Source organism: Anopheles maculipalpis, chromosome 2RL, assembly GCF_943734695.1.
Source record: "Anopheles maculipalpis chromosome 2RL, idAnoMacuDA_375_x, whole genome shotgun sequence".
Taxonomy (NCBI): domain Eukaryota; kingdom Metazoa; phylum Arthropoda; class Insecta; order Diptera; family Culicidae; genus Anopheles; species Anopheles maculipalpis.
This window is the reverse complement of record NC_064871.1, coordinates 64,823,342-64,846,833: the sequence shown is the minus strand read 5'-3', so window position 1 is coordinate 64,846,833 and position 23,492 is coordinate 64,823,342. Positions and strand designations below refer to the sequence as shown.

The following is a 23,492-nucleotide window of genomic DNA, read 5'->3' as shown; positions in this document are numbered from 1 at the left end:
TTTGTGGAAAATGGCGTTGTGGTAGTAGTGTTTAACGGCGTTGGTTTTTGTGTCATTGTGTTTGCTTCTGTTCCAGCAACTATTTCGCCTACACTAAGACGCGTAAGACTTTATGATTCGCTTGGAAGAAACTAGTGTTTCGCACTGAGTATCGAACCTAGAGTAATTTCATCCAAATCTATTACGAAAAGAATCAGTAATAAAGGAAGTGTAATCAGCGTTAATCTCTTCCTCGATGACCTCTTAATAAATTAAAAGATAAACGTCTCAACAGAAAGCTTTCAACCGATTTTCATAACGATGGTTTTCACGCGTAATGAAGCCAATTTTAGGTCCTAATTATCAAACACTAATTTTTGACAGATGCTCCCTAAATCGGGATATCAATATTATGTTTATAACATAATATAACCTATTTAAAAAACGTAGAGAGCTTTGAAACGTAAAGAAAGTTTTTACTTTAACGTTTGAACTACGGTTGTCAAACGAAAACAAGAATATTTAAATCATTCTTCCATCATTACAGAACCACGCAAAGGGTGTCGTAAAGATTATTTGGTGGATAATATTTCAATTTTCAATGGATTGTTTCGTGTTTCTTATAATTATAATTTCTCTGGCTGAACAAAACGAAAACAAAAGTTTGACGAAAGTTTGACTAAAAGAAATAGAAGCCATAATGTCGATTTACTCGAATATTTTGGTAATAAAAAGTAACATCATGTTGCTTTCCACAACTAGAAAACGAAAAATGGATGAAATATTCGTTGAATAAGAAGTTCGACTGTGTAGAGTTTATTTATTTATTTATAATTAATTTGCATGGTATCATGCCGTATTGTCAAAACCACTTTTGATGACTAAATTTTATCAACACAACGATAAGGCATTTCCTCCTTATTCTTTGCCTTATCCCGGGCATACTCGGTTGTGTGCCGAATTTCTATTACGACAATAATTACAATGACGCATTCAAAAATAAATGTAGTAATTATATTATTCTAAAAACATCGTTAAATTTGCGTTCTATCCGCATATCTACATGTTTGAATGATTTAACGTTAAAATTGTTCATGTATAAGCCCCAACAAATCTATCCTAAGCATTTCCTCACTCTCGTATCTGCGATCAGCGTTTCCCCACGATGACGTTCGTAATCGTCCACTTGACCTCAGCCCTCGCTACGCTCTCGTGCATACTCACTGACTCTGAATAAAACGAACCAGAGCCGGTTTGGTATATTTTTAGTTCAAACAATTTTCTTCTCCCAACCTCCCCCTCTCCATCAATTGCACCGAAACGGCTTCAAAAAGGATCATTCCCACAAAGTAACGACCGGGTTTCAGCGAGCGAGCGTGAGAACTGATGTGCGATAGTGCGATGGCGCCTACGACCACAAACCCTTACTCCCCATCCGAAGTCTCCAGATTCCTGATTGCCACCAGCGTTCATCCGCCCAACCGTACCGCAACATCAGTGGCCTTCCGCTTCTGGGCGTGTAAAATGCACTGATTTATGGGACAGAAATTATCGAGAGGTTTATTGTTTCGCGGAACGCGGATACCGTGCTCTCGTGCGGTTTTGCTGCGGATCGTACAGTGTGGGACAAAAGTTTTGATAGGGGGCAACCATTTTGTACGAGCGCGTTCGGTATGAGTTTTTGCGGATAGTATGCGTCCTCGATCATAAATCGTGTTCTATTATTTTATGTTTGGTGCAAAAGTTTTACCCACCATTGGGGAATTCTAATTAAGCTATTCCACTTTCAATTTCGAGTGTCACTGCTAGTGGTGGATTAAATTTAAATAAATTTACTCTCCCATTCGTTATCTCGTTACTTTAACCTCTGTCGAAGCTAGAGACTATTCATCTGATGCAACTGTAGCGACCGGTGGGCCACTGGGTGGGAAACATGTAGCCTAGTTCTATTGTTCAGGGACCTCTTGAACGGTGTATACGGTACACAGATTGCAGCTGGTTTTGTGTATGTTCTAGATATCGATGCTTCTGCCCATGTCCGAGATGAAAGCATTCTATCACACCCAAAGGTAAGGTGTACTCTACGCAAAGCAAGCAACCCAGCAACCCCAAGCGGCGTGCAACCGAGTGTGAGATTAATGGCATCTAATGGAATTGGATATGGTGTTGTGCATCGATATAGAGAATGCGTCCTGGTGCTGGAGCTGCAGTTGTGGTTTCTCTAGATCCCCAAAAGATAAGAACTTGAGTGCCATTTTGGGACAATGTGAGCATCCTCTCTCCTCCAGAAAGCTATACCAGGTGTAGCATCAGTTCAGGTGTGTAGGATCAGTTCGGGATTAAATTTTAAACTCGATTCAAAATTGCGTTAGTGGTCACTGCCACTCGGTCAAACAACTGCCGGTGTGACATTTACGTAGCTGAGATCCTTTTTCTATTCCGTTGTCTCGCTTCAAAATGCTGCTGGTACTGTTGGATTTGCTGTGGCGATAGCGGTAAGCCAATAAAACTCGGCAAACACAAGAAAAGAGCTGAAGCTGGCAGAAACAGCCTGGCATGACAGCTGGATGTACATATAAACACAATTGTACACACTCACGCACGCCGCACTCAAAAAGCATTCAAATTCAATCCATAACCTTCCAGTATATAGTGCCGACTGCTGCTGCTGCTGCTTCTTGCAGTGCATCTCGGTTGAGTGTCATATCCGGTGGAGGGGAAAAAAACGAATACGAACACAACGGTTTAGTTCGTTTGACAGGCCTCGGTGAAAAAAGGGGGTTTACTTTTGACATTTGTGTCATCCAGTGTGCCGCCGGAAACTGGCTGTTGTGACGTGGTTGTGCCAGCGGCAGTTGTCCGGACTATGTTGTCACCACTTCTCACATACGGTAGTGCAGCGTCCTCGGCTTTCTGCCGACTTCCGTGCCGGAGATTCCGAGATTGTTATTTTATTCGTGACTTTGCTGTCGTTGTTGCGTGTGAAACCCGGGAAACACGATGTGCTCGGCCGCTATGAAGTGCTCGACCATGGCGTCTGTTTACTTTAGCACACCGACAAATTAGAGTGCAGTCGCATGCATGGGCCTGAACACTACAAATACTCGTGGCACATTCAAATATGCTCTGGAATGTTCCACAAACAGGATGACAGTTTCTAGATTCTGGGATTTATTATTAGATGAAATTTTCATACTAAACACACCATCGTGCATGTCTCTCGGGAGTGGCGATGGCTGAGCTTGAAGAATGGCTTGATTTGCGGGAGGTATGATCGTGCTACAAGTTTTCACCCTGGTTGCGCTCATTCGGTTCTAGGATGATGCTTCAGCGGTTATTGTTAACAAGCAGTATACCGTGCTCAACATCGGGCTGCACTGGATATAGCGTTCAGGAAACATTTTGCTTGTAATGCGTACTACACACACATGGCAGACCGACGAGCTTGGACAAGATTGCTTCTATACTCGGGAAAATTGCAGCAGTGTTACTCGTTAAACCACACTGATCAGCCGAGGGTTTTCAAATCTAATGACGGCCAGGAAACGTATATAGAACTCATCCGTACGCCGGTGGTATGATTGCCGGGTAACATCAAATGCTAAACTGTAGCAAACCTACATACTAATGAGCTAATTAGTCGCAGCGGGTTCGCTGTTTTTACATCTTGCTGCAAATCATATCCCTACTCAATGATGGTTAGACTGGACACTCGTGCCCTTATCCAAGGAAGAATTCGGTACAAAAAAGTCATCAACAAGCAAACTCATCTTGGTATATACTGATGTTAGTATTGCGTAGAATATCATCCTGCACCAGAAAGACAACACACATCAATTGCTTCTAGCTGATAAACTCATACGCTCAAAACGACCCCCAAAGACTGTAGCGTTGACGACTAGTCAGACTCCCGAAGGCAGCTGTCAGAAAAACAGTGGGTAATAGTGGTGCAGAAAAAAAACAAAAAAAAAAAACAATATATCGCTTACAAACGGTTGTATGTGTGATGTGTGGAAAAAAGGAACCGTAGCTAGGAGGATAAAGCTGCCAAAAAAAAAAAACGAAACAGAACTAATAATAACACATACTCCATCAGAGATAGTAGCAGCAGCAGCAGCAGCAGCATCAGCCTCTGTATAAAGTTCAGCTAAGGGAGCCATTCTTCGTTCGGCAGTCAATGGAGAGCACAAGGGGAAAAAACGGGTAGCGGGAAATGCACGCACGCAGTGATAAATTATTCATCAAGTTGCTCATTTATCACGTTGACCAGCGAACTGACACGCTAACATGATTGACTGACACACACGCAGTGAAAATGTTCTAATCTAGTCTAGTGTTTTCTAGCTCGTCCATACATTCGTCCACCGCCGTGTGTTGCTGGGCTGCTGTTTCGTTTTGCTGTTGAGGGTTGCTTTAGTTCGTGACCGTATCATCGCCCACTGGATATCACCCGCCATCGCCAACTACCCGGTATCCGTAGCACCCATGAGCCGAGCACCGTCCGGGTCCATGCGGTCGGATGGTTTTGGCAGTGCACACGTTCGTACACTTGCTGTTCGGTTCCACTTTCGTCTTCGGTACGCGGGGTGGGCAAGAGGCCCATTAATACGATTAGTGTATGATAATGACACATTTTCATCGCCTACATGCATAGAGTCGACGTGCCGTAAAAGATTCTCATAGCGAAACTTCCGCATGGCGTGTGTTCATGTAGCAAGGGTAATGGTAATATTGTTGGGTGTGAGATCTGACAAAATTTGCGACTAGACAGAGCTGGTCAGTGAAACGTTTGAAAAGTTTTACTGCATGCAAATAGGATAGAATTTAACATCGTTATAAAAGCGATGATTAGCATTTTACTTTTCGATATTTCTTTTCGAGTTGAATAGATGAACATTTTGTTTTTTCAACACAAAATCCCTCATCCTAACCAGAAATTCACCTCACACAAATACAAAACTTTGAAAAAAAAAACGTCTAAAATTAATGCAAAAACCTAGAAGCTTTGAGACTGTCAAAAACTTTGTGTATAACATTCCATCACAAGCTTTCTAAAAACCACTGTGCACGGGTTAAAGATATTAAATTACAGCATAAGATGCTCCGCACAAAACTCTCGTGCTCGTATAGGCCGTTAGTCGAATGGCAAAACTTCTATCCGTTTCGAGACTTAAATCGAACGGGCGGAAGCTTGTTTGGTGTGTTGAAGAAGGCTTCAAACCGATGGTCGTTTGCGAGTTGCGACATTTAGCTGACACATTTGGTACCGTGCTCTCGCGCCACAGGTCGGCCATAGCGACACCGACAGAGAGAAAGAGAGAGAGAGAGAGAGAGAGAGACGAAGGGGCAGTTATTACCAGCCGGATAGTGGCCAATGCTGCCGAGTTAGATAGATGGTGAACTTTGGCAAATTACCGGCTCGGTAGGATTGGAAAAGTTTTTGATATCCGTCCGCTTCACTCGGTGCGGATGCTTTGCCCCGGCTGCCCATTTTGGGGTAAGTAAGGTGGGAAAGGATATGGTAAACAGTTGAGCCGAGGGACTGGTTGAATCGTTGCAAGTCGGTTTTTGGTGAAGGAAATTTTCGAATGTTACGAAACAAACGGTATAACCCCATGCAATTGCAAGGTTTCTTTATCATTTATCCGAAACGGAAAGTTGAAGTAATTGAGCCGTGAAACTTGGGACTTGCGAAGTGCTGGAGCGGGGAAAACGCGAAGGGATGCTTCCGCAAGGGAAGGAAGCGAAGATGATTGAGAGTGTGGTTTGGATGTAAATTTTCATCAATCGCTTCTGCGAAAGTCATTTTGAGTGTTTAGAGCAAGAACTTTGACTACATAAAGCTTGTGAGAGAAGCTCTATGTAGTCCGTAGACCGTTTTAACCACTTGAACAAGGTAGCATGGGTAGTTTAATGGAACAGTTTTATTCTACATCATTATAAAATGACAACGGTGCCTTTGTATTAAGGCTTTTGTGCTAACAAACGACAGGTCCTCACAATGTACAATTAAATAATGATCACAGCCAAAGCCCACCGTGCGGAAAGCGTAGCAATTTAATTCCAAAATTAGCTCGCTTCCAGCGACGTCATTGTCCAGCGTCAATTGTCTGACGCGAAATAAAAAACCGCTCGATCGATAAGGTGGAATTGACACGCAGAGGCCGCTAGGCACGCGTTTATTGCGGTGTAGAAGGTTGAAGTTAGTGCCTCAAAATTATCTGCACCTACATCAGAGAAACGGTTTTTTTCTTCCGTTGTTGTTCTTCTTTACTTCAGCTCCTATTTCTTACTTTCCGTTTGCGATAAAAGCATGACATAAAACGTGATACAAGCGGCGATCACAATCAAAGTGATGCTAAGCAAAAGACTCACTGAGCGGTCCTGACTAAGTATGATTGCTTGGACTATCTTCGCTGGCTAGCTCCCATGCAGCAGAACATGGAGTAGATTTGCGTCATGTTGTGGCAGAAGGAATCACACTTTTGTAACGTAACCTCCAGCTGACCAGCGGATTTGGAAACCACAGCGGAAAACCACAGCTAGGCAACGTACAAGGCACGTCGGAGAGTATGGTATGTAAACAAAAGTAAGCAAAAACTCCCCCTTCGAGAATCTCAGCACGATAGCGGCCACGGTTTATTCGACAATTGAGATGAGAAGCTTCGTTTTTAAACTTATGTTAAAGCTAGAGGAAAACTTGTACCAAGTACTGCACTGGAACGGAGGCTTTTCCTTACGAGCGATTTATTTTCATTTTGATGGTTGTGCTAAATCATAATGCTTAATAGTATTAATTTCTGGTTGCTGATTAGCTTTTACGCCACTTTGTTTCTTCTTTCCGCCGTGCGATGCGATAACACACCGAGTCGTCAGGCGATTATGCTTGCAGTGATTTGGGTCTCACAGTTGGGTTCGTTCTGTTTCTGCTGTGTTTAGCGAAAGTATCACCTTTCGTTGCCACGGTGTTTCTGGTTCGTCTAAATTCAATTCGGACGCTGTAGGTGTGTGCTTTCTGCTTCGTTTTGCGACTGAAATCAAGCTTGCCGGTTGCGGCACACTTTACTACTAAATATAGGATTAATGACGAAAGCGTTACCCCACCGCTTTGGTAGGCTATATTTAGCTGCCGTTATGTTAAGCAATCGGATTTTAGTGCGTTCGATGTATATTCGTTTCATTTACGACACTCTGTAGCCTTCAATTTCTTCGGGCAATGAAAACACACGGAACGGAACATGACTCGTTGCTAGAATCTATAACCACCCTGAATCAGTAACATATTGGCTTTTCACTACCGAAAATAATCCACACAGTGGACTCCATACGTCTTCGACTTTCATAATTGCATCTCACAATGCCCGAACTTACTGCCGTTCCGAGTATTTCAATGTTTTGGGTACCTTTCCACTGACAGAGTATTCTAAGTAACCGCAATAAATCAATCACCATATGCATGCGAAGGAGCGTTCAACGAACTGTAACGTATTTGCCATCCTGGCATCCTGGTGGCTAGTGCCCTGGACTGGTAACCTGTGGTCAGTTACAGTGAGCAAACCACAAACCACGTGCAGTAACGACCACGGCTCTGACGCAGTTCCAGCTGTGATCCCTCACTTAAACAAACCTCAATCAATCCAATCGTTATGTCACAGCAACAACTGTTAAACCGTTCCGCTGAAAACCGCACTCGTGCCAGAAGGTGCCACTGTACGAGGCAGCTAAAACCAGCCTTCAGTGCGAGCAATGATCCAGAAACCATTATTGTGAGCTAGCTTTCGCAAAAGCTTTCTTTCAAATCCAAGTGAGCATCGTATTACTTCCTTTAGCGTGGAAGCTCTCCAACAAACGTGTCTTCAGATTTGAAATGCAAAACTAAATGTTAGCAAAGGTCACAATAGGCTCCAAACGATTGTTGCACCGTAGACAATGTGTTCCTACTGACGTCAGCAAGCACAACAGTCAAGGCGATGAATCCAAATGCTGCTGGTGCATGTAATGACAAAACCAAAACGCGTTTGTCGCACCGTGCGTTGTGGGCTCATTAGCCTGGTAATAGCAACACGGTGCACGATTAGGGAACCTATTTTAAGACGCCCGCAGTGTCGGTGCTCTTTTCGCGGCACTCTCATTAGTCCTTGTCGTCAAGGACAAGCCATTGAACTGCTTCGATGTCACTATGGTTAAGTCACGTGGTCGCAAGCAAGGATAGCTTTTCTTCCGCTGCACCTCATTTGTGGACTTAAGGAGAGCGTACTTGCGTGATTGGTCCGTGGGATGCGGTTCACGCTTTTAAGTGTCAACTTTCTCAAATTGCACGACGAAGCTGATCGAAAGGTGCTTTCGTTATTAATTACGATAATAGCACTCGCTCCAAGTGGGGTCTTAAATTACCCTGAAGCGTTCCAGAAACCTGTCGACCATCCCGACCCATTACGATCGGAGTGTGCTAACACACGTTTGTAATTTTCTGCGAACTCGTAGTTACAACTCGTTCAGCAAATAGTGGCATTGCTGGAATCAAGGGTGAGTGTACTTCGTTAGATGACCGCGCACACAGACACACGTGTGTCCACGAGGCACAATTCATGCTATAAATATGTATTTCATCATCGCTGTCATTCTAGAAACGAGCACGATTTTGCCATACCCGGTAGAACCGTTCACCGAATTTGTGAAGAGCTGCATGTTGCGCCCCCGGAATTTTGGGGAGGGTTTTATTGCAAATATTTTGCTACGCACCGGTTAAGTGTATGAAAGGGTGGACGTGACACGCGCTTGCAAACAATGTAGAAGGTTTAGTGAGGTATACTGAGAACCTCGGGAGATTCTCTTAACGAACGAATGGCGTCGTGTAACAACACGTAACAGTTTGGGCAGGGAAAAAAGTTACATCGGACCATCGAACAATACAACCGGGCCAAGCTATATGTTTGCCATGTGTGGCGTTTGAGATCCTGTCAGTGATCAGTATTTAAGGAATTGCTTGAAAAAAGAAAACCTTTTCGCAAACATTTGTACCACACTTTATCTGTAACCTTGAACAACAAATTGTAAGTAATTTTCACTTTTTACTAGGAACCTAGTTGATTGCCGGAGGTTGCTTTAAAATTTACAATGTTTTAAATTTACATATTTTATTGACTGCAAAATAACATAACTTAACAAATAGTTTGCTAAAAACTGAAATTAAAATCAAATTCAGGTTTCAGCAGAAACTAGTTGTGTGGAAATCCAGATGGAACGAACCAGATTTATTTGTATCGTAATTAATACAGCAATTAGAAGGCAACATTATACCGAGCTTGTGAATATTTCAAATCGAATCAAATTTAATATTTAAATTAACTGACCTTTACATTGCATCTGATGGGCGCATGTGTGCATGGGAAATAAAATTAATACTAACGCCTTCGGTGCTGGTCAAAATCACTGTCAATGAAAATCATTCGTTTGTATCAATGTGACATCGCTGATGAGTTTTCAGCTTTTACGCTCGTTACAGCCATCCAATCAATAAAAGCGTTGAATTGAGTTACAAGTACCGTAATGAATGATATTGTTAGACTTGTGTTGAGATTTTATATTCCTTTACATTAATAGTAACCTGGAGATTACAAAAAATCTCGCTATTTACATAGAGTTCTTTGAAAATGTAATTGTTTGACTACTAGAAAACATTGAGTAGATTTCATTAGCTTTGATACAAAAGGTAATAAAATTTCCTTCAAATATTTGCCTTCATGGTTATCAAACGAAATAAATCCAGGAAATTAATATATTCCGCAGCATCAACCCCAGATGTACAAAATTTTATAAATTACAATAACGTTTTTGACAATCAACATTTAACAAAACTTTCAATCCATACAAAATATTCAATGCTCAATAACCTTTTTTACATATTTATTCAAACACATTTGATACAGCGGAAAAGGCAAAACAGCTAATAAGAATTACAAACAGCACAAAAATATCATTCAGCGAAACGTAAAATTGCAGTTTCTGCTAACCGACTGCTGCACTGATATTGCCCCTAGGGGAAATCCATCTCCATTTTGAGTATGCTGTTGCTTTGTAATTATCCAATTCTTGTTTCACACCATATTTCATGTGGCGCATTTCACATTTTCATGCAAATCAGATGCAGTAGCAATGATCCACCAGCTCGAGGGTAAATGCATGATCAAAGTATTGAATGTCAATGTGACATAGTGCAAGTAGCTGAAGCCAAATTGGAGTGTTTTGTACGTTGGTTGCAATTTGATACGACGCATGTGTTTAAATGGACTTCAATAGATTGAAATTTCAATGTCGGAGTCGGATGAGTTGGAAAAATGTTAGAGTAAAGTATGATTAAATTTTTTATTAAACTCAACTCTTACGAAACCTTCTAGGTCGAATGGATTGCTAGACTCGCTGGTACCTCAATGCCGATAGTCAATCCTCACTTCTGGATTTGAACCCCGGTCCTGCCGATTGAAGACCGGCACCGATGTCGCATGTACTACCCGGCCGCCCCTTGCAGCGTGAAGTTATCCGTGTTTCAACATCGTTAACCTAACAAGAACCTTGCGTAAATAATTCGTCTACCTCACGTACTAAGACACCACTTGACTTGTACTTGCAATCGATAAACGTCGAAGTCATTCTTTTCCTCTGGGGGCAATGAACGATAAAAACCGGACCCGTGCGTCCTTCCCTAAACCTTTTTCCGTACGCGGACGCCATGAACCCGTGGCTAGAGAAGGAGTCGGTCTGCGTCTGTTTACAAGTACGATACATGCCCCTCCTCTCTCATACAAACGCCACCACTGCACGAGGGAGAAGTGCAAGAGTGTACAAATCAGATGCAGCTAGATGTGGCTTCGGCAGGTAGCGTCTGGCGTCATAAGCGAAAAGAAAATAAGGATTTAGCCGGGACCTTTAGCTAGCGAACCAGAATCGGGAAAAACGTACGTGAAACATTGAAAAAGATGCATATCTTCTTAATGCAAAGGGATTGTGTGTGTGTGAGAGAGCGAGAGAGAGAGAGAGAGAGAGAGAGAGAGAGAGAGACTGTATAAGAGCAGAGCTGATTTACCAAGCTCAAAGAGTAAATCAACAAGAAGAATGATTTTCTAGACAACACGACTTCCAAAGTGCATGACAACCAGGAACTCGTCGCGTTCTAGCAGTTATTTGCTGTAGTTGGAGAAATGAGTTAGCAGAGCAAAAACTTTTCTACAACTATTTCTTTCAACTCTTTCTGGTCTTTTGCGTCTGCTTCGTCCTGAATTTTGGCAAGCAATATTCAATCAATATCTTCCCGATCTATTCACAGGTTTGTTGGAAGTGAGCAAAATTTTATTTGGCTTGTACTAAAAATTAAGTACCTAGTGTGTGTATACTTCAAAATATTCACATGCACATACATGAACTCTGGTAACCATCAGATAACGTCGAAGAACATCTTCCTGCATTTATGAACAACAGTGTGCGTCTCAAAGATGGAAACTCTTGATAACGAGAAGCACACACGGATACCGCATCTATTATCCTACTGGAGGATAAGGCACAGCCACTCCTAACGACTCTATCAAAACATTTCCGAACATTGGGGAGTATGTTTCCTTCTTAAAAGAAGCCGGCAAAGCAAAACACAACTGCTCAAGACTGTCAGAAGACAGACAACTTCAAAGGGTTCAACATTTGTTACCATGCATATTCCCACGTTTGCGGAGCAATAAAAATCAAAGCACATCACCCGGCGCGCGTGCAAAATGGCAAAACGGTCCGGTGCGTGGACGCGACATGACTATCTTTTCCCGCACTCCCCTCTCCCCATCCTCCTACCCCCCAGACAGAATTATTGATATTTTATACAAAACTAACTGTGTCGTCTGCCAAAGAAAAGCTGCTAGTCTACGAAAGCTGCAGCGGGTAGAGTTGTTTGTGACAAATTGCATTTCTACTCCCATCGTGTAGCAGCACGTTTGACCCACCCTGTCAGGACATGCTCGCGTGGGTGAGCAAAGTGCACTGCCATTGACAAACCGGGACGCAATTGCTTCGTTTCTGTTGTTGCTGTATTCTAGTGCCTGATGGTGATCGTGCTGGTGCAATTTTTGTGCTAAATGGCGTGTCATTCTCTAGTATGCCCGGGTATGCGATTTTACCGTGGTTGGGGATTGCAAAACATTCCCTATGATGAACCACTTCCGGCGCGTTGTGGGAGGTAACGAATGCGAGTGTGCATGCGTGTGTGTGTGTGTGTATGCACTCCCGCGATGGGTGCCTGACGTATTGGAGGAAGCTTTCAATCGGGGTTGTTTGATTTAGCGAAGCCGAACGGACTGCCAAGCCTGCCCTTTTTGGGGTTGGGTTGTTTTATGAGGTTCGCCCCAAGTTTTGAGTGGATTTTGAATGAAAAGCAGAGCGATCGTACGATAAGTACTCAACCGTTGCTGGAGCAAGCAAGTGCCAGGGAAGGGTACGTCGAAGTACGACCATGAATCATTGCATTGTAATAGTCAAAGCTCCACACCCACATCCATAGCGACATACGATAGGAGATCCATAATTTGTCTTTCGGCGCGGCTTTTAGTGCCATTTTATTCCGTACGACGGTCCGTTCGCGTTTGTCCACGGTCCACGGTAAGATACGATTGCGCGGGTGAGTGCACTCGAGTGTTTGGGCAATAAAATGGCGGTTGGCATATTTTCTTATTGCCATTATATGAATTATAAGCAGAATTGGTATAAGTTACGGGTTATGTGCTTTTCTTATTTTTCCCCTCTTTTTTTCTCTCTTTCTTTCCCCCCCCCCCTCTCTCTCTCTCTCTCTCTCTCTCTTGCGATCTCTTGAGTGATGTAAGAAGTGATAGTTTCTAAAACAGTTCGAAGTGTTTAAATTGTACAATTTACTAACGTTATCTACAGATACTGCAGAGCAGCTCTATCTTGGAGTTGAGTTAAATTTTTCCCTTCGTTTTTTGAGTTGGTGTGATGATGGCAAGGAGCTCATATCCACGTTGCTAGTATTAGATGCAAGATGGAATCTTAATTGTACTCCCCAGTGACCTCAGCCTCATAAATACATCACCATCTGACACCGAGCACAAATTCATCGCTTGCAACCGAAAGCTGCTAACGAAAGCTCCAATTTCTACCGGTGAGATTTTAGGATCACCTCTCAGACCCGACCCGAACAATGCTCGAGGAGTATGGAACCAACAACAACTACAACTACAGCAAAGGAAAGCATACAGTGACTTAACCCGAATGCGTTGACAGGTTTCCACTATCAAGCGGATCCGTGGGCTTCCAGCTTGTTGGAAGAAAAATGCCAGATGCCTTCCAGGGCACTGTTTTCTCCTCTGTCACCACAACCAGGACATGGCCGACGCCGATATCACTTTCATTACCATCCTGTCTACAGGTCAGCAGGTTCAGTATCATCATACCGCTCATTGTGGGGCATCATGAAAAGTGACCTGCTCACTTATCGTCCCCAGTCTTGGCAAAGGCAAATCTAGAAACTGCTAAAGGGAAAGAGATCTAGCCGAAGAGTTCCTACGCAACAGGACGTAATTTGGACGTTACTTTCGCTGACAGTTTTGGGATGAAGGGACACCCATATATCTATTTACCGCTTTTTTCCATTGACTGCAACGCATACTGTTGTGTGCTCGTAAGTGTGTGTGTGTATTTGTGAGGTTGGCTGTTTCGTGCGAGAAGAAGGTTGATGGTGTATCTAATGAAACTTGGCGTGGGCCATAAATTTTTACTGATAGTAGCAGCAGCAAGGCAGAACTATGAAGCCAACGACGACGACTACAGCGATGAGCTGCCACTTGTCCAAATTTTATCGTCCTGTCAACTAACCTACACTCTTACTTTTTCCGTTTGGTACCTCGCAGTCAACACACTCACAAACACACATGGGCTCAGCTAAATAAAAGAGCACCCGTTCCACTGTATCTCTGTTTGCGTTTCTTTAGCTCACATTTCGATCAATACTCCAACGTAAACTCATTCACGCCTTTGGTTGGTGTTTTGCTATTCCTGCAAAAGAAGGATCCGAAACACGGAGGTGTCAGGTTGCCCTCTATTGTTTATCATTTGTCTGCCGAGCCATGTAAATATTGGGCAACACATGCAAAGGCGTTAGATGGCGAAATGAGCTTCATAAGCCAGGATAAAATAGACATACCGTACCGTACCGAAGGCGTTCCCATTTCGCGGGAAACCCGTCTTTATTTTTCATTTATAAAATGAGCAAAATAAATTTATGATCGTTTTTCAGCAATGGTGGCAAGGGTAAGGGTTGTGAAATGTTTACACTTGCTTGCTGTAGCACAAATTATACTTAATGTATCCCATCTCCGCATTCAAGCCAAAAGTACAAGCTACTGTAAAATTAAATGGTGAGAAATATTAAAATTCAATTCCTGGAAAATGAGGCTTATCATTTTATCTCAGGCTACATCTTTTAATTAACCATCTCCATCTCGATTATGGGCCCCATTTCTCTGCCATTTGTTTCGATCCGCCTTTCTCTCCTGGCCTAAAAATGGCAAATCCTCCGAGGAAGCCTTCTATAGGATAGATTATAGAACGAAGGAATTTTAATCAAGATTGATACATCCAGGGTCCGTAGACAGTCGCTACCCTGCCTAACCGCAATTTATTTCAAACACCACCTGATGACTCAGGAGCGGTCGTACTGTGCTCAGTTGTCGCCTCAGTTTCATTCTTTTAGCATATCAATTTAACGACTTTCGGGAGGCTTAGTGGTAAAGGCGATTTAGAAGAATTGTACCAATTATGTTAAATCAAATGCAATCTTTTGGGATGGCATACAGTTGAAGCGAACAGGGACCCATCGCGAACAGGATTGGCTGTGTTGGGCTGGAAGCTAAATCGCGTAAACCAAAACTAATTTGATGATCGCGTGATTATGATTATGCCGCTAGTGGACTGGAACTGGTGATAAGCATAAATTCATTTTGGAACATTTGCTTGGGCGGATGTTAAATATAACATAAATGGATTAAAAACAGGTGGATACGCAACGGTTATGATACCGATGCGCGTCACTATGTCGGTCTGGTTGAACTTAAATATTCACAACTTGCAATCTATACTCATTCCGGACGAGTGCGTGGGTATCGTTCATTTCATCAGATAGAACAATCAATCCAACAATGGTTATTGATGCAATAAACAGAATTAACTGGCTTGAAAGTGATGCTTACTCGGTACACTTAATTGCTTTTTACCAAGCCAAGCCGAGCGTCAGAGCATATGTACGTAGAAAACTAGACGTAAATTTGTGTCGGGAATAAAAGTAGAGACTTAATTAACGCTCGTCCACGTTGAAACTGTTCTCAAGATGAATTGCGTAATTAACAGGTAGGACTGGACTTTGTCGCAGATTCACAACGATGTTCAAGGTGAAGGTTGTAAAAAGAACGAGACAGACATATGTATTTAAGTTCTGTCATCTGTCAACGCATTTGTTTTGAAACGGTTCTGTCAGTTCTAGCTGATCATTTTATACTTCATTTTGAAAGCTGTTGAAGAGAGTTGTTGATATAGTTCACTTTTCCTTGTAAATTTCTCACTTCACCATGAGCAGAATGGAGAAATAGCTCAAAAATCACAAATTTGTCTCAAAACTCCTCATTTTTCATCAAAGCTGTTAAACTTATTTGTTTTCTCATTTTCATTAACATTTAGTCTCGCGATCTTCTCGTTACTTAAAACGAAAACAAAAGGAAAAAATTCGTACATAAATGGAAAGTACAAAAATAGAAATCTAAAGTTGGAGAAATCCTCAAAAATTTGCAAATTAAACTCGACGTTGGTATCGGAAAAATTTGCTCATTGGCGGTCACGGTACGATCAACAAGCTCTTGCGTCTAAACCTTGGTAATTCTGCAAATTTTTACGTCACTTTTACTAAAAAAAGTACCGGATTTTGGGATCACATTCCGGAAGCTCACGTACCACGCTACAAAAGCGTGCGTGTACAGGGGAGAAAGCAGCAAACAAAGAAAGTTAGTATGCAGCATCCCAAACTATCCGCCGTGGCGTGTCGCTAATCTCCGACCTATCTCGGTTTAGCTCAGCTTAGTGAATGTGGTTTTTGGCAAGTTATCGTGGTTCGTCGTCCTTGCCGGTGCAAACTTACGCTCATACAAGGATTTGTGCTGTCTCGTCGAAAACTCAAGAAACGATACGGTACTCTACGACGATGCGGAAGTTGCTCAACTTTAGGATGATAATATAAATGGAAGGAGTCACCGTGGTAGTGACGCTGCATAGCGGCCGTTAGATGAGCTTATAATTTGCAACACTTTACAAGAAGTTTATCGGATCTTTGTGCTGTAGATACTGTAGCTCTGTTAGATGTTACGGTGTGCATGTATTAATTTTAAGAGAACGAACGAGTCTACTTGAACGTGAGCAAGCAAACTCGAGCAAATATTCTATGGCTGTCTTGTCGATGGTATAATAAAACGTGAATATGTGTTTTCACGACGAAACATTAATTTTATTTGCAAATTATTATGCCCCAATATTACCGCTAGGTGACAGGGAACATGTTGAGAATCATTTCACAATCCCATGTGGTGCTTTAAGGATCGAGAATATTGATTGATTGTAGGCCTTTTTCTGTGCTTACTATCGCCGAGTACGCATTTGATTATGAGTAGATGTTGAAGTAATTAAAAAAAACTCACAATGCTAATGGATAAAAAAGATGACTTTTTTTTACCAGAATGGCGTACTGAAGGCCACGCACAGGCGCACATCCGATCTTTCAAATAGTCCTAGCTGAACTGCTCGTGTGCAAAATGGGCACATTGTAAGGATGGAATCAACCAAACACGCACACATACGCACGAGAAACCCGGAAGGAAATGAATTATCAATCCACCAGGTTGGTAGGTAAGAATTAAACTTTTACTCCTGAAAGTATGCTAGCCCATTGTCATCGTCACATTAGTGATTTTTCAACTATCCCTTATCGTATCCGGGAACGAATATATAATTATTCTGTTGACTGTTACTTATCATACTTAGTTCTTCTCGTGTTGTATTTTTCCCTATGGGACGCATTGTTGCATAGAAGTTGTTCTGTTCCTCGTCTTTGGTAACTGGACAACAAAGAAGCGACGGTCGATTCGCTTCGGCAGAAAGAAAACAGAAAAATACCCCGAACCTGATGGAAAATTTCCACCATGGGAGTGTAGTGCTCACGATGCTCAATTTTTCTTTCACTCCCCGGACAACCATGGGGGCTGCTCTTGCTGTTCTTCATTCATTCGGGAGTTTTCCCCTCGGGAACACTGTACACACGGGAAATTGTGTATTGCTTTTGTCTTACCAGGGAGCTGGTTGGTGAGAGTGACAAGCATCACCGACAGACAGCAGGAAATTGCGCAACAGGTGAGCTTTTCCGCCCCGGCGGCCGTGTGGATTGTAGGCAGTGGAGAACCGACCTACGACCTCGCGTTGGTTTAGGTTAGGTTGAAATGAAACCATCCCACGTTATGCCCATCACAACGAATTTTATCTCCCTCTCTCTCTCTCTCACACATACATCCTAATCGTTTCGCGATGTAAGTGTGAACAAATGGTGCGTGCGTTTCTCGGAAGTGAGTCGAAATGGAGAACGGTTGAAGAGGCGCTTGGTTGAAGTTCGAGTCCTGAAGGTTATGTATGCCATGTAGGAAAATTATTGTTTCGCTCCTGCGTTAACGCACCCAAGGAGACTGGTGTGAGCTACTTTGGGCTCTCTTCTTTCCCCTTTCCCACGCACTTGGCACACTTTCCTTGCAGTACCAACAAGCGTCGTCCAAACTTCGACACAGCAGAGGGAAAGACGTCCCACCGTGCAAAGACTTCCCACGGCTTGGTGGATTATCGAAAAATGATATGTAAAAGGCAACGGCGCATCGTTACACCATTAGCGAAAATTGACGATTTTGTGCTGAGCTCCAGCAGCGTCTCCCAATTCTGACGCCGGATAGGTAAATTTGAAGAAAGTATTTTTGCTCTCGACAGCGCCATGATTGGTTTGCAGACAGCAAGGGCAAAGTTTCGGGCAGCAGCTGGGTTCGTTGGCGGGCTGGAATGTTCGTGGAAAATGGAAACAGATTTCTCGGGAACTTCTCACATACATATACACATGGCGATAATGATATGGCGATAAGAATCGGGATTTGGAACGGAGCTATTTTTCTCAAGAAATCTTTACCATTCTTCAATAGCTGATTTCTGTCCGAAACACGGGATCGTCGTCACACAGTGGGGATCTCGGGAAATTGGAACTATTCAACAATTTTAGTACATGACACATTTGAAGCAACCGGGAACAGCGCGCGCTTTCCGGTGCATTGTCAGGCGTGATTATAATGCCATGTAATCTTCAAAAGCTTTGAATTTTTTTTATCTCTTCCTTTTTTTCTGATTCAGTATTTGGTGTTCGTGCCCCAGAGACCGTGCCGGTGCGGTTGGCTTGTGACAGTCAATTTAATTTAATCCACTAGCACAATCGACTTAATTTGACCGCAATTTGTCCGCTATCGTCCGTTCCCCCTAGTCCCCCTTTGCGGTTGCTCCAGTGTAATGCATTTGCCTTTATCGCGGGACCTCTGGCGAGCTAGTCTGATCCAGATCCGTGGAGCCTGTCACGTACGGCTTAAGGCGTTCTGGTCGGTGTTGTTTCAGTCAAAGGGGAAGTTGAACGAAACAAAACAAAAAAAAAAAAGAAAATGGCTGATAGCTATAACCTCGATGGAATCGGTCCATCGCTCATTGGAATGCATAACGTCACACAGACGATGCACAACACGTAGCCAATAAGCCTCGCGTACCTGTAGGATTTGAACCGGTTTGCCCACCGGTGGTTGCTCGAGAGAATCGTTAGGTAAAGTTGTTTTTTTTTTTCCTTTTTTTTTTGTTCTTCTCACATCCTTGGGTATTATTCATGTGTTTTGTTGGTCGCGGGTGCTTGTGTAGCGAAACCTGAAGACTTCAAGGAGGGATTCGTCTTTTTTCTGTATTTATTCCTCGACCAAAACGAAAACATTCATGATGGCAATAAAATTCAGCCTCCTCTTCAAATAGGCTTTGGCTTTGCTCGTTTGGCATTTTACACCGCCACATGTAGATCAAGAAGGACATACGGTGTTTTCCTTCTTTTTTTTTCCCGGAGAATTCCACCCAAATCCGAAAGCACCGAGAGCAGCATCATTAAATGTGGAAATAAAATATCACCAGCACTAGAAAGCGCCCACACACGTCAAGAAGATGAACATGCCAATTTACATTATGCCCACCAGTAGTTGGTTCTTCACGTTGAATTCGCGTTCCATGCTGCGCCCGGGCCTGGTCATATATTTCCAACGAAACATGCTACTCGCCTACCGTGTGGACATTTTTCGTACCGTCTCCCTCTCTCTCTCTCTCTCTCTCTCTCTCTCTCTATCGATCTATCTATCTATCCTTTTCTGCATACGGATGAAAATTCTGCTGGTTCATACCACGCAAACCGTTCGACATCTATCATCCATCATTGAAATCCTCACACACACACATAGACGGAGAAACATTGGATAACGAATGGCACTATCACCGCCAGCTTTCCCATGATGTTTGCCGTGGTAGCACCGGGCAAGCCAACCAGACATTCTTCACCGCAAAACGGCAACGGACCCACGTATGTCTCGGTATGTAGAATACCGGGATTGTCGGGTTCTCCAGATTTTTGCCGCACGGTCTTAGCTTCCACCGAGCGATCGACCAACGGTGGACGATGGTATTTATTTTGATTTGATTGTCGTAACCATTTTTAGTGTGTAATTTGATTTAATTTTTCAACGAACGCGGTCGCATTCGGTGCGGAATCCGAGTTGGACGGGCAGAAATGCCGGCACTTGTAGGATGCACTTGGTGCATCTGCCCATCGACAGCGGGAGCAAGTTTCTGGGAAAAGTTCAGTTTGGAAAATAATATATTGAACTAGCAAACGATTTGCAAAACTCATCTCGCTCGGAGGTGAGTGCTTCTGTATTGTGCTGCATGCCGTTTCCTTAATCAAATCTAGCTTTTGGAGTTTTCGTTGTATATTTGATTCTTGGAATACTATGCATTGCTGGAAGGTCAAGTTTAGATAGGAAGCAGTTGTATAATTTGGCATACAAATAATGTTGTAAGTTCGTTTTTGTATCGTTATATAATTTTAGATGTTTCTTTTGAGATGTTACGTGTTGTAAAATCTTCTGTTCAGGCACTTTGAACAAGAGTCTTGTTAGTGAATTGCTCAAGTTATCTTAATACAATCTATGAAATACAGTTCAAATCATTCGTAACTTGGTCACCTTTAGTCTAGCTTTGAAATACATAAAGCATGTTAGTAGTTTCACTGAACTGTTTTGCATTTATTTGACTTGAAAAACGATGCAAGTTTTTCCTTTTCTTTTGAATTATTTCGATATCCTTGAAATTTGTTATCCATATAGTTGTTATATAGTGAATATATCATACCGTAATTCATTAAAAAGCATGCACTTTATCATTTTAAAGGTTTGAATAACATAACATCGAAAGAACAATACCTTTTTTTAGTAAATGTGCTATGCATCGAGAGACATAGCTATTTGTTTATTATTATTTCTATTTGTAATCGAATTTGCAAGAAAATATATAAAACTGTACATTTTACAGTTAAGGCAAATAAAACAACACTCTTATCTTCCAAAATCTTTTGAGGTTTTCTTAAAAAGTTCAAATTTCTCTCATTTTCATGGTGTTCTATTTTTACGTTTTTATGTGACTGTTTGACCCAGTGTTGATTTTAATACAAGTGTAGAGTTTAAATTCACTTAAAAAACTCCAGAGAATGAAAAAAATTCATCATAATCAAATAATAGAATAAGTTAACCATGTACAAAAGGTAGTAAAAATAAAAACCAGTTCGAAACTATACATCTACCTGTTGGTATGATCACTTACCAATTTGCGGTACATCGTACTGCCGCTGGCCGCGTGTACTGCGCAGCATCATTTGGTTAGCGATGCCGTGCGGGATTGATGGCAAACCGCTACTGCTACCGTCGCCATCTTGCCCAGAGTCGGCCATCATCTTATTGCGTCCACCGGTCGGTGACGCCCGCTTGCTGCTCGACGCCGACCGCTGCAGATTCACATTGCCTTGTCCACCACCACCACCACCACCACCAGCACTAGCGACTACTCCGTTGTTGACGTCATTCCTATCACCTCTCCCACCACCACCACCTTCACCATTATCATCATCCCGATCGTCCATGCCACTGGAGGAGGAGGAGGAGGACGAGGACTGATTGACGTCGAAGTTGGATGTCGCACCATTCGGACTGTGGGACAGTTGCTGCTGCGCAGCTCGAATGTCAAAGTTGGTCTGCACGCCGAACAGTTCCTGCAGACCACGCGGAGGCTGCCCAACAAGTGGCCCTATCGGACCGTGGCGTAGCCCCGTCGGCAGATGCGCCGGTGGCGGACTCAGCTCAGGCAGCTCATTGCTCGTCACGTGATTGATCGTGCCTAACGCGATCGCACCATTGTTACTGCTGATGATGCTTCCACTACCGCCACCGCCGCCAGAATTGGTGGCGCTGTGTGACTTCTGGTGAACCGTGGCCATCATTGGCCGCATCAGGTCGACACCATTTTCCGCGAGCAGCTCGGACATGTCGTCCAGGTCGTCGAGGAGCTGTGCAGGTGGTGGTGGCGGCGGTGGCTTGATGTAAGCATCGCGTGCCATGTGCAGCGAGTACGTACTCGAGAGCACGCTCATGTACGCCAGTATCGGTAGAATCGGTCGGATCATTTTTCACTGCTACCACACACCCACACGCACACACGAGCCCGGTTTCGGCAGTGTTCTCACAGGAGAAACGGGAAGAATAGCAGCGAGAAGGGGGAAATAACGCGCGCGCGTGTGAAGCTGCGAGGGGCGATGGTTGATATTCCCGCGCCTGGTCCGGGCTCTGTATTTTCCCGGACGCGAATACCTGTGGACCTTTGGGACCTTTCGGTGCTCGTGCCGGTTTCGGTGGCTGGCTGATCCTGATGAGTGCTGACACGAACAACCGGGGGCCAACAAACGTACGCGATATTCAACAGGTTCCTCCTTTACCAACGAGAGGGTGAGTGGGGCTGGAACGAATGGGTCGGATTTCGTAGAGGGTGCTAGCTGTTTTTTTTTTCTTTTTGTTATGGAAAGTCCCAGTCACGAAACCGTACGAGGAAACACTACACCTCCACCTGCTCGATTGCTGCTATGAGGAAAGACTAATGGCGTCGGGACGGGATCGAGTTTAGCAGTTCCTTGAGGACGAAATTCGCGAGTGTCTATCGGAGTACGCGTGAGACGGTATTGTATGGTGCCAGTGGAAGCAAATGCGTCAGATGTTTGGGATTTAGCTTTACTGTTAGGAACTCGCTACCACACTACAAGGAATAGGGCAAACTACGCGTTCCTAGATGCACACGGAACACATTCCTGCGGGATCTTACACCATTACACTTCCCAAAACCACGACGGAAAGGTCAGCCAGTCTGTGTTCGACAATCGCGAACAAGCACTTCTAGCAGTGTGTGCCAGAAATAGTGCGAATGTTGCGGAGTCTTAATTGAACACTTTCACGCTCGTTCTCGGTGGCAGCTCGTACGGGGCAATAGCAACCCAACGGGTGGGCCGTACGTGCATAACGAACTCGCGAACCGGATCACGACCAGAACGGAATCGAAATTAGGTGGTTTTAGGAAACGAGCTTTCCCGTACGCTTTTTGCGATTGACTTTCTACTGTCTATGCGTGCGTTCCGGCGGATGTAACGCACCCTTAGCAACACGGCGGAAATAGATGGTGAAGCTTTGCTCGTTTGCTTTCGCTCACTATCACACACACACCAGCTTAGCGAGTTTTTCTACAGCTTGCTGTTTGGCCGGATTTTTTGGGGACACGGTTTCGGGGACACTTTGCACAGTTTGGAGTCGTGAGGGTTGCTCCGAATCGTTGGCAATCATTGCACGTTCACTGCACTGTTACACTGATTTCAGTACACGCACCGAACACACACACACACACAAACACACACAAAGATACACTTAGAAACACGCATACACGTAGCAAATGTACACCACCACACTGACACACTCAGTCACACACACACACGCACAGAAATCGCATGTCACGCTCGACAAAGGTACGCATCGCAGCTCACTCGGATCAGAACAAACAGTTGTGAAGATAATGACAGATTATAGCCCGTATCCTTGGGTTCTTTACGTCAATCGATATCTCGCACAAATATCTAGCACGATGGCACCGCTGCACTTTGCGTTATTCGGGTTGTCACTGGCGGTTAAGGTTGAACGAACGTTCGTCGGCCGATCACGGTTAGACAGTTTGGTGTGAAGATCTGTGAAGAGCTTTTGCTGGTCGCCGTTTTGCTAGGTTTTTGCTAGACACTA

The 23,492-nt window shown here is 43.5% G+C and overlaps 4 protein-coding genes across 6 annotated transcripts in view; 1 reads left to right on the top strand and 3 right to left on the bottom strand.

Annotated features, from left to right (window-relative positions):
- Window positions 1-7,031, top strand: part of LOC126556308 (peroxiredoxin-6-like) — a 270,155-nt gene extending 263,124 nt beyond the window's left edge. Inside the window, exon 6 of the mRNA XM_050211552.1 lies at window positions 7,022-7,031. The gene's annotated coding sequence lies outside the window, so the exon portion shown is untranslated. The remainder of the gene's footprint in view (window positions 1-7,021) is intronic.
- LOC126556184 (zinc finger protein 503) overlaps window positions 1-21,918 on the bottom strand; it is a 44,220-nt gene extending 22,302 nt beyond the window's left edge. Inside the window, exon 1 of the mRNA XM_050211406.1 lies at window positions 20,989-21,918. Within this exon, the coding sequence (XP_050067363.1) occupies window positions 20,989-21,844 (856 nt within the window). The 5' untranslated portion in view covers window positions 21,845-21,918. The remainder of the gene's footprint in view (window positions 1-20,988) is intronic.
- The window catches only part of LOC126556023 (eukaryotic translation initiation factor 2D), a 526,420-nt gene that overhangs the window by 245,347 nt on the left and 257,581 nt on the right, over window positions 1-23,492 (bottom strand). The window lies entirely within an intron of this gene.
- Window positions 1-23,492, bottom strand: part of LOC126556469 (small integral membrane protein 20-like) — a 389,536-nt gene that overhangs the window by 264,756 nt on the left and 101,288 nt on the right. The gene's annotated exons all lie outside the window — the stretch shown is intronic.